This window comes from Xenopus laevis, chromosome 5L (assembly GCF_017654675.1).
Source record: "Xenopus laevis strain J_2021 chromosome 5L, Xenopus_laevis_v10.1, whole genome shotgun sequence".
NCBI classification, from domain to species: Eukaryota; Metazoa; Chordata; class Amphibia; order Anura; family Pipidae; genus Xenopus; species Xenopus laevis.
In genome coordinates this window covers 126368054-126382915 of record NC_054379.1, presented here as the reverse complement: position 1 = coordinate 126382915, position 14862 = coordinate 126368054, and the positions used below count along the sequence as shown (strand labels likewise).

The following is a 14862-nucleotide window of genomic DNA, read 5'->3' as shown; positions in this document are numbered from 1 at the left end:
CCTGGGTGCGGGGAAGAAAGCACCTAATATAAATAGGGAAAGTTGAAACCAATCTTCTGCCAGGTTGGGACGTCCGTGAGCTCCACCACAATCCCTTCAGCCAGAGTGCTCCTAATCCAGCCAGAAAGGGTCTGGCATGCCTCCAGCTGCGCTAATGGATAAGGAGATGACTCAGTATCAGCGTGGGGTCCTACCTGCTGACTGCTAAATCTCTTCAAAAGATGTCCAGCGTCTTCTACGCTGTCCTCCATGTCATTCTGGGCATTCTGATTCCTGTGGCCAACATTGTGGTCATAGTGATCTTATCAAAGATGATCAAAAAGAAGTGCTGCAAGAGCTACGTGTTCATCCTGAACCTGGCCGCCGCCGACCTGCTGGTGGGTCTCATGTGCATCCTGGAGGCGCTGGATGATCTGCTGGATGGGGACTTTGATAGCAACCTATTCTTCTGCCTCTTGCGCTTGTGCTTCACCATCACCCCATGCATTGGCTCCATGCTCACCCTGCTCTTGATTTCACTCGATCGCTACTTGGCAGTCAAGTTACCACTGTACTACGCCAATATCATGAGCAACAAATCTATTTGCGCACTTATTACCCTGATTTGGGTAGTTTCTTTCTTCGTCGGCTACATGCCCCTGATGTCGCCTTCCTTGCAACAAAACGATTACAAGGGCATTTGTGGACTCTTCTATGCTGCCAAAAACGAATACCTGTACATCCTGTGCTTCATTGTGTTCCTGCCTGCTCTCCTCACCATGATCTGCCTGCACACTGCCGTAGGGAGAATTGCCTACCTGCATCACATTCGCATCCAGAGGACCCAGGTGGTAGGTGGGCTTCCAACCAACCCAGCAGCCCACTCAAACCACTTTAAAGCAGCCAGGACTGTTCTCATAGTCATCATCTGCTTCATCATGTCGTGGGGCCCCTACTACATCACAGGGATCATCCAAGCCACTTGTCAAAGCTGCAAACTGGTGGATCTCATGAAAGACATTCTGTTTGCCTTAGGGGAATTCAACTCTCTCCTCAATCCCATCATTTACACCTTCTACTGCACTGAGATCAGAAGCTACTTGTACAAATACCTTGTGTGCAAAAGAAGGAAGGTGAAGCCCCAAACTTTAGCCATTGTCCATTTCACTAATATCAGGCAGGACTTGGATGATGAAGCGATTGCTTCCCAGGGCTGTGAAGATCCAGGTCCTGGAGTAGCTATCTTCTTGGGTGCCAGTGATTATCGGATGGAAGCATCAGGCAGTTTTGTAGACAGTAATGGCTCTTCTTTGCACGATCGGCCATTGTACAAGATACTGTAAAGAAGAAGCCACCAGTCCCTGCTTATTCACTCTACCTCTATGCCCTGATGAATCTGCACTGGTTTAGATATATATATTTATATGCATGTAGCAGAGACCAATGGCAGTACTTGCAAACGGCGCTGATGTCCATAGGTGTAACAACATGTCCTGTTCTTACTCCAGGCACACCATCACTGCCTGTTTCCCTCATTTTGATAGTTGGCATTTTTCTCAGGAAACAGCTCCCACCATACCAGTAGGTATTTCCCATTGTTAATGATACACTCAGAATTTGTTTGCTCTTTTTCCTGTGTGGATTTGCAAATATTTGTGTTACACTGCTGTGAATCAGTGATTTTTAAGTGCTATGCTGATATGTGGGCAGGGTTATTCTGGTTATTTTTCAAAAGATATTTATTAAATTGTATCCTGTTCTCCTGCCCTCTTTATTCTCTAAAAAAAAACACACCCGCTGAGCTCTGTTTGTGTCTGTAGCGGAGCCAATTGCTGGGAATTGCTTATTATCCAGTAAAGAGTCTATGCTAGGCAACTGATTTCATGCTCTGTGCAGCCTCATTTATTACATACCAGAGATAATGGTTATTTGTAGCTAAAGGTGACTTGCATGAAATTTCTCCTATAGATTTATGCAGCACACCCAACATTTTAAAGAACAGGTTTAATTAAAAGGTTTCAGGTTAGTTTTCCTCCATGTAAGCTCTGGAAAAGGAAGCAGGATTCAAAAGACTCCTAAATAATCATGGAAGGATTATCATTGCTCTGCTTGTAAAATCAGTCTTCAGACAAAGTGTGCAGGAAGCACAGGAGTCTCCTTTCATTTACAGAATCCAGACTACTAATCACATATGTTAAAGGAACTGTAACGTCAAAAAATAAAAGTGTTTTAAAGTAATAAAAATATAATGCAGTGTTGCCCTGCACTGGTAAAACTGCTGTGTTTGCTTCAGAAACACTACTATTGATTATATAAATAAGATGCTGTGTAGCAATGGGGGCAGCCATTCAAAGGAGAAAAGGTGCAGGTTACGATATAGTCGTTTTTCAATTTCTGCCATTGCTCCACAGCAGTTTATATGAACTATAGTAGTGTTTCTGAAGCAAACACATCAGTTTTACCAGTGCAGGGCAACATTACTTGATATTTTCATTACTTTAAAACACTTACATTTTTTGGTGTTACTGTTCCTTAAAGGGAATTTCCACAGTAGTGTATCTATTCAAAATACAATGTCATAAATAGTTAACCACCCACTGTAGCTGTCTTCATCAGGCGGATTTCATCACTATTTATAGGATTTCTCCATTATCCTTCACTGCAGTATTCAAGGTTTTATGTTCTGATAAACAGAGGAAAGCTTCAATGAGCTCCATATTCATGGCAGGTCTTAGTTATTTATGCCTGGCTGCGGCATGATGTTAGGTGCCTCCATGTGGCTGCTTAGTAAGATTTCTCTTATTGAAGATTGTGCCTCTTTACTGACACTGCCCCTATTGCACAGGAACACAAGCCTCTGTGTCTGAGCGACCAGAAAAGAAGGGGGTTTAAGTTTGTCCCACTGCTCATTCGTAGGGAACTTCACAAATCCTTCCAATTTATTTAACATGCTGAGGATTTTGATCTTGCAGGCAAATAGAATCAGTTCTTCTTCTGGTATTTCCCTTTTCATTTGAATATATGTTTCCAGACCATCCACCTTTAAAAGCAAAAATAGGGGTGAAAGTCAAATGTCATAACCAAACAGCAAAATGTATGACTTGTGGCTTAGGTTAAATATTTAGGTGTTGTGTTGCTGCTGCTTTTATTGGTATTGAAGTTGTTGTTCACCTTGAATTAACTTTTAATATGATGTAGAGAGTAATATTCTGAGACAATACGTTTTCATTTTTGATTATCCGTGTTTTTTTTTTAGTTATTTTGCTTTTTATTCAGCAGCTCTCCAGATTGCAAATTCAACAGTCTGGTTGCTAGGGCCCAATTTACCCTAGCAAACATGCGTTGACTGGAATATGAATAGAAGGCCTGAATAGAAAGATGAGTAATAAAAAGTAGCAGTAACAATAAATGTGTAGATTTACAGAGCATTTGTTTTTAGATGGGATCACTGACCCCTTTTTTTAAACTTGGAAGAGTCAGAAGGTATACAAAAAATAAATAATAAAGACCAGTTGAAAAGTTTCTTAGAATTTAGCATTCTGTAATCTAATAAAAGTTAACTTTAAGGTAAACCACTCCTTTAAGATAAATATTCTATGAGCCTTCCCACAGATCACTCCTAGCACAGAATCCTTTGGAACTCCATGAAAATATGAGGTATTATGTTTATATCTGCAGTGTCAGGTATATTGTCCCAGGTTGAGTATCCAGTAAAGCTGCCCATTTAGCCGGCAGCTAACCCGCTCTTATCTATCCTCATTGAAATGATTGTTCACCTTTGAGATAACTTTTAATATGATATAGAGTGTAATATTCTGACACAATTTGCAATTTGTTTAATTTTTTTGTTATTGAAGGTTTTTGAGTTATTTAGCTTTTTATTCTTCACCAATCTGGTAACTAGGGTCCAAATTACCCTAGCAACCATGAATTGATTTGAATAAGAGACTGGAATATGAATAGGAGAAGGGCTGAATAGACAGATCAGTAATTAAAAGTAGCAATAACAATACATTTGTAGCCTTACAGAGTATTTGAATTTTAGAAGGCGACGCCCAATTGAAAGCTGCAAAGAGTCAGAAGAAAAAGGCAAATACCGTATATACTCGCGTATAAGCCGAGTTTTTCAGCACCCAAAATGTGCTGAAAAACTCGACCTCGGCTTATACGCGGGTCATACGCACATACTGTAGCCAATCCCTCACCGGATACTGTAGCCAATCCCTCACCGGATACGAGGCTCCTTCTGCGGCCCCAACACACCTCCCTCTCCCATAGCGCATCAGGACTCTGTGACTGACTGTCACGATCGCCGCCCGGAGCAGGTCCAGGAGCTCCGGGCGGCGCGTCCTTCCCTGCCGGCGTCCTTCCAAAATGGCGGCGCCCATGGCCGCCACGTGGGTAGAGGCGCCGGCACCGCTACCCACGTGGCGGCCATGGGCGCCGCCATTTTGGGAGCGACGCCGGCAGGGAAGGACGCGCCGCCCGGAGCTCCTGGACCTGCTCCGGGCGGCGATCGTGACAGTCAGTCACAGAGTCCTGACCATATTCAGGCATGGAGGTAGCAGGACCAGGGCCCTTTTGTATAAAGTGTTGTGTTATTTCCCAGCACCCACTGCTAGCCCTGTATTCTATATGGATTATCTTCTCCCTACAGGAACCAGCATGGCAGCACCAACTGCTAAACAGGGGCTTATTTATAATAATGGGATTATTGGACCCCCTTCCCCCATCCAGGCCATATTCTCCTAGAAGAGTTTGTGACCAAAATATGCAGAGGAATTTCAAAGCTCTTGCTGCGGACTGTAAACATTTACATGTGTCCTGCACACTGTTGGGGCCGCAGAAGGAGCCTCGTATGTAGTTGCTGCATCTCTCCATCTCTCTGCCCCTGGTTGAGTTATAAGTTATTTTACTGTGACTGGTGTGCTTACAATTTTTTTTTTTAAACTGTGGGCAGGCCTACCTTTCATTGTTATTCAGTGGGTGCAGGTACAGATTGATTTTCAATCAGCCCCTAGGCTTATACACGAGTCAATAAATTTTTCCAGTTTTCTTAGGTAAATTAGGTACCTCGGCTTATACACGGGTCGGCTTATACACGAGTATATACGGTAACTATAAATAATAAATACCAACCTTTGCTTAGAATTGGCAGTTCTACAAAATTATAAAAGTTACCTTAAAGGTGAACCACCCCTTTAACTGCCTCCCTGAAAATTGGGCAGATTTTAACATTATTAAATAAAATTTAAAAAATCCAGTTTGGGCGGGGGAGCATCAGCACATTGATCGGGCAATGATCCACTCTCTGACGACCTAACGAATATTGATGTGTACGGCTCGTGTATATTATCACATTTCAAATAAGTGGTAACAGCAATGGCACATGGGGTTTTGCCAAGCATTTAATCAACTGGCCAATCTTAGCTCCACAGATGGGAAACTAAACACTTGGTTCCTCCCTTATATGACAATTGCCTGCAAGCACTTTTGCACTCGCGGGCAATCACGTGACAAATCTTCAGTGCTGTCCCATCTGGCATACTCTAAAGGCAGGAGATAATACCTGAAAGCAGGTGTTTTGACAACTGCAACCCTTGGATCAGCAATAATAAAACCCTCACTTCCCATTCAAACAAAGTGTAAAAGTGCTGTCTATGGCAGAACTGGCAATGCCAAGTGGGGACCACTCAGGAGACTGTCCCAACATCACATCAGTAGCATCTGTCACGGCCGTAGGCTTTATTAACCAGTTGATGAAAACATTTTAGGTGCTAATACTTTTCAAATCCTTATTTTATTAGAGTTAATATGTCTTGTAAACAACTTATCAGGTTATGGTTTTGCTAAATTGAGATATTTCAAATACTGATTTTATCAAATTTTAGGCAGACATCATGCCCTTATCATTCTTTAGTAAATAGACACCATTATGGTATAAAAACAATTAGGAACTACAATAAAAAAGTAAAAGTGGATTAAAGGAGAAGGAAAGTCTTTGTGCACTCGGAGATGCCAAATGTTAGGCACCCAAGCGATTGTATTGACTTACCTGAAACCCTGGGTCAGTGCTCCTATCAGCAGAAAACTGCACCAGCCCGGGGTTCTTCCAGTGAGCACCACGGAGCGATCCTCTTCCAGCATCCTCTTTCTCTGCGCGGCCGTGCATGCACAGTAGAATGAAAAGCCAAACTTTAACTAAAAAGTCAGCTATTTTGTTCACTGCGCATGCGTCTGCCCCGGGAAATTTGAATAAAGAAGAAGACGGAAGAGGATCGCTCCGTGGTGCTCACTGGAAGAATCCCAGGCCGGTGCAGTTTTCTGCTGATAGCAACACCAGCCCGTGCTTTCAAGTAAGTCAATACAATCACTTGGGGGTTGCGTAACATTTGACACCCCCAAGAGCAAGATGACTTTCCTTCTCCTTTAAGTCTACCTTGGGATGAGGCATTACTTAGTACATGTCCTCCGCTGGTTGCTCATGTTTTTGCCCACTGATCCAGGCCATTTATCTGTATAATTTCCCATTGCAACAGGGCATAATAATGTAAAGGCTTATATATGTGAAAAGTGATAGACATGGAGTGTGATATCAAGGGTTAAAGGAGGGGAAACAGTATATACACAGAAGTGTGGTGTAGGTTGTACACTTCATGAAAGATGATCTGTAAGTATTTATAGGAAGTTTAGAGATCCTATCAGTGAAGAGGCTCCTCTGACCTGACGGAAGGACAAGCTACTTACAGCTGCAAAGCACATAGCACATCTACAACTCCTGTGACAGCTGAGGGGAGACACATCCCAGATCACTAGAGGCTGCATATCTTTGTTGTATCAGGATTTCTTCCTTTTTGTATTACATGGAACATTCAGCAGTTGTTTAAAGCTGTGGGGATGTATGTAGCTATTTCCCATGTTCCGGTCCATGTGAGAGAAGATCTGGAATCAGTTCATGGAGGGGGGGGGGGGCTTGCTGTGGCAAAGATGTGTCTTTCATCATATATTACTACACTACAGTAAAATCCCCATGACTGTAAGTGGAAAGCAGTGGGGGTACAATACACCTACAATATAATAGCGTAGTTCAATGTAGTCTGTATTTATGTCATTTATTTCCTAAACTGAATGTGGTATCAGCATGGAATATATAAAAGAAAACTCGGAACAAAATAAGAATCTTACTGCTCATTAACAAAGAATGTGAAAAATTCACACACACACTCTGTATAAATGATATGCACATTTTTATCCTATGTTTTTATTGCATTGGTGTGGTGAATTGCATCATTTTTGCTGTAGTGATGCTGAAAACCGTTATATAGGGCTATTCCTTCTATTCATTAGGTGCAAGACAATTGTCTGTCTAGGTGCCCTGCAAGTAATATTTCTTTAAAGGAGAAGGAAAGGTTAAAATTAAGTAAGCTTTATCAGAAAGGTCTATATTAATACACCAGTAAATCCTCAAAGAAATGCTGCTCTGAGTCCTCTGTCAAAAGAAACACCACATTTCTTTCCTTCTATTGTGTATACATCGACTTCTGTATCAGACTTCCTGTTTTCAGCTTAAACCTCCAGGGCTTGGGCTTGAGCATGCTCAGTTTGCTCCTCTTCCCCTCTCTCCTGTAATCTGAGCCCAGAGCTATGAGTGAGCAGGGAGAGACTCAGGCAGTAATGTCACAGCAAGCTAATATGGCATCTGCTATCCTAAACAAACAGACAGTATCTAGAGCTGGTTACTCAGGTATGGAAAAGCATTGAAAAGAATAAAAATGGCATTCTAGCTTGCATTGTTGTGGCTAATCTATTGGCAATAAACTGTCTTGGTAGCTTTCCTTCTCCTTTAAGGCAGGTGGTAATTCCAATGATCCTTTGCATCCATGTGCGCAGTTCTTTGCCACTTGACCTGGATATGGCAAAGTTGAGGCACCTGGCATTTTATAACAAGGTGCAAGTATATGGGATATTAATGCAAGTACAAGTTGCACTTTTGCAAATACCTTTTTGATGGACATAATTTGGCATCCATTTTTGGATGTGCACTTGATTGTTCAATCACGTATCGTAGCAGACAAATAAGAAATATATATGGTATAAAAGTATCTGTGCCATCCAGCGCCAATCCTCTGCAATAAGGTGCACAGGTACCTTCGTAAACAGATTAACTATTTCTAAGTGCAGTTCAATTACCTGAGCTCAAAGCATGAGAACATTAGTAAACTAAAGATTAAGTTAATCCAGTCTAAACTGATAGAAAGCAACATTCCAGCCAACCTCTGGCTACAAAATACAGTATAGATTCTGCTTATATTTATACCATATAACAGACGTAGAAATGACGCTGAATTTACAAAACTGATGTAGCCCATAACAACCAGTCAGAAGTGAACTCTGACCAGCTTCAGTAAGAACAATAAAGGCAAAAGTCTGATTTAAGGGTTTTTACTCAGCAAATACAACACCTGACCCTGTTCCTCAAATCTACCATATATGTGTACTCTCAGTACAGGTTCACAGAAAATGGTTCCTCAGTTTTGTACCCAGATGATGCAGTTTCAGTGGAGAGGAGAACATCTAAAAACTCCTGTTTTGTTCTGCTAGGAGGTGGAATTGTGAAAAGCTGTCTATCTATGTTTCTATCATACAGCTATAATTATAAGGGAAGATTTACTAAGCTGCAAAAACTGGTGCAATTCACCATGCATTTTTCCCAACTGTACCAACTAATTCCCACTTTTGAATGATCTCTGTTCTATTTAGCTCCAACATATTTCTCAGTACATTTGGCGGCGATTAACTATTATTAACTAACTATTGGAATTTTACTACAATGACTGCATTCCCCTAGATTACTTGAGGGGAAACCCATGGAATGGAACTCAGATCCCTAGTGCTGCAATTCGGAAGTGCTGCCCACTGAGATAAAATCTAGCACTGTCAAGCTCAGCATGAGTCTACTATGAACAGTAAGTAGATCATGGTTTCCATATGCATGCCACCTACTTTTAAGTCATGTATTAAAATATCCGTAGCACTGTACATAATGGCTGGCCAACATTTCTTATTTTATATAAACTTTCCTATCAAACACAAAACATCTAAATTGTACTCCACTTGTGATGGCGGGAGATCAACAAACTTTTTTTTTAACAGTTCTTGGACTACAAACAATTTTTGACAATAAACAGGACAGCACAACACCTAAAAACCTTTTGTTTTAGTTTAACATATTGGCTCCTACCTGTGTTTTCATCTGGAGTCCTCTCCAAATTTTGATTTTTGCTTGCTTCCCCATAGATAAGAATGATATAGAGATTTGTTTTTGGGAACATATCCTTATGCCAACCTGCTGGTTCAAGGATATAAACACTGGTTTGAACGAAACACAAGGTTCACTTGAATCAGTGCTCTTCCATATCCATCTCCTTAACCGTGTACCTGTGTGGTCAAAGTATTCTCCTCCTACAGGATTTAAATTTAGCCTGGATATCGGAGAAAAAAGAGAAAATAAGAATAAGAAAAACTAAAGACCATTTACCTATATACCACAAAGACCAGTCCCACTACAATGATTTACTCTCAGAACAAGCAATGTGAACTTTTGTAAGAACATCACCACAATGCTGCTTCTATTTATATCCAAAACTAAGTCATTATCATTAGAAATATATGGCTGGGATCCCTGTATAATTTATAGCCCTGCTTACCAGACTTTATCAGGGAAGTGTGGATATAAACACCTTATATTTGCGAGGTTTATTTTTGATGAATAAATGCTACATATAGTATACTCCTTGTATGGGGGGTGTGTGAAACTGCTGCACAAATATGGTAAAACCATCATAGAGGAACACAGGGGATCAAATCAGGTAATGTAAAAGCATCAGGCAAAAGTTTAATTTCTTGTGTCAGTATCTCATTAACCATGTCTAGTCTGCTGCTTGCCTTAGATGTAGCGTCAACATATTCCACAGCACTTAAAGGAGAAATCAACTTGTGGGGGAAAAACCCCATACCCCCCATCCCAAGTAGACCCCCCTCCCTCCTCCCCCCAGGCTAACTACCCCCCCGGGGAAATGCCCCATACTCACGTGTCCATCTTCCGGCTCCTCGGTAAGATTACTATCGAGTACTAATTTCCGTGTAATTCCGCGGAAGATGGACGCGTGGAACTTCGCTGGAAGAATCTGAACAGAGGGGTTAGTAGTTAGCCTAAAGGGAGGAGGGAGGGAGGTCTACTTGGGGTGGGGGGTACAGGGTTTTTCCCCACAGGTTAATTTCTCCTTTAAGAGAGATTATACACCAGTCCTTGTCCCAGTGAAGTAGTGATGTACGGGTCTAGAGAAATTTGACCCAGACCCAACCCTGACTTGCCCATCCATCACCTGCACTCGACCCTAACCCTGTGCCCCTCCAAAAGTTATAGACCTGCACCCGCCCCACAATGACGTCACAGAAGGGGCTATGGAGGCGCAAATCTCTTAAGAAAGCCCACTGGAGGCGGATGCGGGCGGGGAGAACGGAAGGAAAAGCTCAACTTGAACCCACCTGCGACCCGACAATTGTATGTAGAAGTCAACCTGAACCCGCTGACCCGCGAATATCAGGTTGGCTCTCACGTCACTACAGTTAAGCTAACAGTCTAAGGTTATGATCACATTCACACACTATGGTCAAATCTATCAGGAGCCACTTAACCCATCAGAAGCCAATTAGCCCACCTGTATGTTTTTGGAGTGTGGAAGGTAAATGGAGAGTCCCTAGGATACCTACACACACGAGGGAGAACAAACAAACTTCTTGCAGACATTCCCCTTTTTTTATTCAGACTGCAGAGGAACGACACTAAACGAATATTTGTATCTGTGATATAGGCCCCTGACATTTCCATGTTAGTAAGGAGGCATACGAGAAAATAAACAATAACTGATGTCAGGGACAGGACGGGGTACTTACTAATGATCTCCTACAGAATTCCCAGAAGGCTTTTCGGCCATTAAAAACATTCTTGCCATTACAACAAGTGTATCCCAAAATACGTCTCATCCATGTCTGAAAGCTTTACAATTGCAGATGAGGTCCTACAGTTGAATCAATTTATATTCGCTCCCCAGACAATAAGACTGTTGGGGTGCAGGCACTATACTTTTTGAATCCATAAATGTCAAGAAAAGTTCAAATCTAATAGAATTGAATCCTGTATGACCATAATAAAATCTGTTTCTGACCATTGTATGTGTTTCCTTGTATTTAAACATGTTTTATTAGATTTGCAGTTTCTTTTCATAGTCTGATTAGTACAGCAGTTATGTTTCTCTTAATATTCTAGGCATTGTTGAGCTACCAAATTAGAAATAATCTATCATGCATTGCAAGTAATGACTTTTCAGTAGCAGCACAAATGATTAAAGTAGTGTCTTGTATAATTGCTGTTGTTAGACATAATTACTCACTTAAATGACCCTGAAGAGGCCAAAACATGCAAGTCTACAATGTTATCTATGAATGGAATTGAATATACAGCAGCTGTGTGTCAGATGCAATGAAAGACCTGCTTAGTACCAGCATAAAGCAGCTAATAAAATCTAATATGGGGTAGATTGTGTCCTACTGTTGCCTAGAGACAGTAAGGCCTTCAGCCAATTGTTACGCACTTAGCCGGATAAATAAACATGTAATAAACAGAACTATACTACAGGAAGCCCCATTCAGCGACATTTCATCATCTTGCAGCATATTCTCGTATGTGAGTACATGCTAATTTTTTAAATTACAGAAATCCGAGGTGTAAGAACTGGATAAAACATTTACGGGGCAGATTTATCAAGGGTCGAATTTTGAGTTCATGGGAGTTATTAAAAAGTGCCATAAACTCCCATGAACTCAAAATTCAACCAATCGAAATTTATTTAAAAAATCTAATTTTACAAAGTGAGGCGAATAGGATCGACCCGCAAACTAGAATCGAATTTTAAAAACTCGATTCGAAACAATCAATTCCAAATAGATTCCAGGACGTCTTCCATAGGCTAAAACAGCAATTCGGCAGGTTTAAGTTGAATAGTCGAATCAGAGTTCTTAAAGGGCCAGTGTATGATAAATCTCAAATTCACATTTCTAAAAAAAATTTTTGTTTATTGTTTTTTTTAACAGTTTTGGCCATAAAATAAACTCAAAAATTCGATTTAGAATTTTCACTTTGAACCTTGATAAAGCTGCCCCTTAAAGTCCATTGAACAATAATTATACAATATCCTGTAAATAGATTTAATAGTTGCCTGTACACATCCAGTTAAACAGTGTTGGGGAAAAATGGCACACATGCTGTTTTGAATACTATCATTGGGCAGAACCCCCCCTCCCCACCACAAAGCCTTAAAAAAAGAGAGACTCACTAGGGCTCATTTACTATGGCAGAGCCATTATATTTTAGGCTTCATGCAGTACTTGCTTGTTACAATTATGGGTCCCAACCTGGCTACTCTCTTGACTAAATCCAGGATTAGTTGATATAGTACTTACATGGACAGTGTATTAAAGGACCAGTAACAGGATGCTACGAAATAAAGACACCAACACATGTTAAACTTAAAGTCGCTAAGTCTTTATTCAGAAATAACTTACCGAAATTCCACTTGCTCTTCAGAAAAGGTGATCCATTGTGCAGTGCTCAATTCCTTATAGAAGATAGCCAGGGAGGAGAAATGAGCGCTGCACGATGGATCGTCGCCCTGTCGCCTTTTCTGAAGAGGAGCGCAAGCAGAGTTTCGGTAAGTTATTTCGTAATAAAGACTTAGCGATTTTAAAGTTTAATATCTGTTGGCATCTTTTTTTCGTAGCATACTAACAAATTTTTTTTAGAAATGTTTTGCCCTTACTGGTCCTTTAACTTGATGAAGCAATGAAGCCCTGTACTATCTGCAGCTGGAGTAAAATACTGGATGAATTTTTGGCCAGATATCGGTTGGGCCAGCCCAACATCTGACCGATAAGTAGCTTTTATCTGCCCTTGTATGGTCACCTCAACTGTTCTTATGGCTTCATTATTAAGCTGGGACAAAGGGTGAAGTGACAATACATATAAGCATTTACACTTACCACACGTTTCCATTCGGGTGATAACAGGTAGCTTTTCCACTGTAACCAAACACAGCTATAATGTCTGCATTGGCATCTTTGTCTTCTTGAACTATGTAGACAGAATCTTTTCTGTTGTTTGTTATTGCTACAACCGCCAAATTGCCTGAAGGGTAGCTGCCTCCAGATAAGAAAAACCTCAACCACTTACAGTATGTATTCATATACATAAAGAGAGATCCATAAGCTTTTCAGTTCACTGAAATGTGCAAGGGCATTGCAATTCATTACTTCTCTTGCACTATTACTGAGAGAATACATTAATACATTAAGAGGCTGAAAGCCATCCCCTTTAGCGCTCATTCAACAAACACTTCTATCTGGGGTCTTTCTGCTCTCTGCTCCAGATTGTGGCAGCACATAATTCAGTTACTGTTGGTGAAACAGTGGAAAAATAAAGCAAATCAATATTTAGGTAACATATTGAGATGAAATACAGAAAGCAAAAGACTGGAAACATTACTCATGTATTAGTTATCCCAATGGGAGCAGGTGACCTGAGTTTACCAATCGAAATTTATAAAAAGATTCTAATTTTTCAAACTCCGTTGAACGGGATCGACCCGCAAACTATATATCTGAATTCGAGTTTTTCCTCAGAAAAAAACTTGATTTTCACGAAGGCTGCAAACAACTTCAAATTAATCCCAGGACGTCCCCCATAGGCTAAAACAGCAATTCGGCAGGTTTAGGTGGCGAATAGTAAAATTAGAATTCTTAAAGGTCCAGTACATGATAAATTTCACGAACCACGCACACAGAAAGGGTCAATAAACCTAATCAGTGTTTAGGGTGAAATAAACCCTTTTCAGCTGGATGCTGTAATTACTAAACACAGTTGATTTAATAATGTTAGCTGTATAGCTAATTATAAACTCCCTGCTTTAAAAACCGGAAAGCCACTGTATTGTATAGATTTTCAATAACTCACTAAAAACAAAGGGAATCACGCAGATGAAATGAATTCATTCTGAGAAAAACAAGGATCTAATTAACTAGCGGTAAGTTTGTCTTTGAAGCTTGTTGCTTTAATAAACAGTAAAGGAAATGCCTGGAAGTTATTAAAAGACGCACAGATGATGGCAAACATAAAAATGTTATCTATACATGATACTAACAACAATATGAACAGGTGAAGAGATATAACCTATTCTATCTAAAGCAGTCAATACTAAGCTAACTCATAACATGGTGACAAAGATAAATCATTGGGTGACGCATATTGATGTATCTCTACTCTTGGAAGATTTCCATCGCAGAAACTGCACGTCTCAAAGGCTAGTAATACAGAGAGATGGCTCTCATTTTGCCCTTTAGTAGATATGGCCCAGTGTTCTTGATCTGAAGTCAAATGAGAAAAAATCCCCCCAAAATAAGAGAATAGTCATAAAAGTCATATCAGTGGTCTGAGGAAAGTTATCTAAACCATTATGAATAACTTCTAAGGATAATGACTGATGTAGCTTTTGCTCCACTGACATATTTCTGCTGGTGACAGACAGTTACCATTTATTACTATGATAGAAAGCACATGTACTGACCAACATTTCAGTTTCAAGGCCCAGGAATACAGGTAAGTATAATGGAAAATAAGCGTCCAATTAGGGGATTAGGTAGAGGCCCTGGCCTAGCCACTCGCCAGTAATATACAATTTGAAAAATATTAACGCCAATACCTTGTCTGCTACAAATGGGGGTTCCCAATCTTTATTCCATGGTGCTCATGACACTTCACAGTGCTCACTG

The 14862-nt window shown here is 40.6% G+C and overlaps 2 protein-coding genes across 2 annotated transcripts in view; one reads left to right on the top strand and one right to left on the bottom strand.

Moving 5' to 3' along the window:
* The first annotated feature begins 221 nt into the window (after positions 1–221).
* LOC108717061 (glucose-dependent insulinotropic receptor) lies at positions 222–1322 on the top strand. Its single transcript, XM_018263802.2, has one exon. It carries the CDS (start codon positions 222–224, stop codon positions 1320–1322), a length of 1101 nt encoding a protein of 366 aa, XP_018119291.1.
* A 1149-nt stretch (positions 1323–2471) lies between these two features.
* erich6.L (glutamate rich 6 L homeolog) overlaps positions 2472–14862 on the bottom strand; it is a 41412-nt gene continuing 29021 nt past the window's right edge. Inside the window, exons 12-14 of the mRNA XM_018263801.2 lie at positions 13078–13233; positions 9221–9461; positions 2472–3019 (exon numbers count right to left, since the gene is read on the bottom strand). Of these exons, the coding sequence (XP_018119290.1) occupies positions 2711–3019; positions 9221–9461; positions 13078–13233 (706 nt within the window). The 3' untranslated portion in view covers positions 2472–2710. The remainder of the gene's footprint in view (positions 3020–9220; positions 9462–13077; positions 13234–14862) is intronic.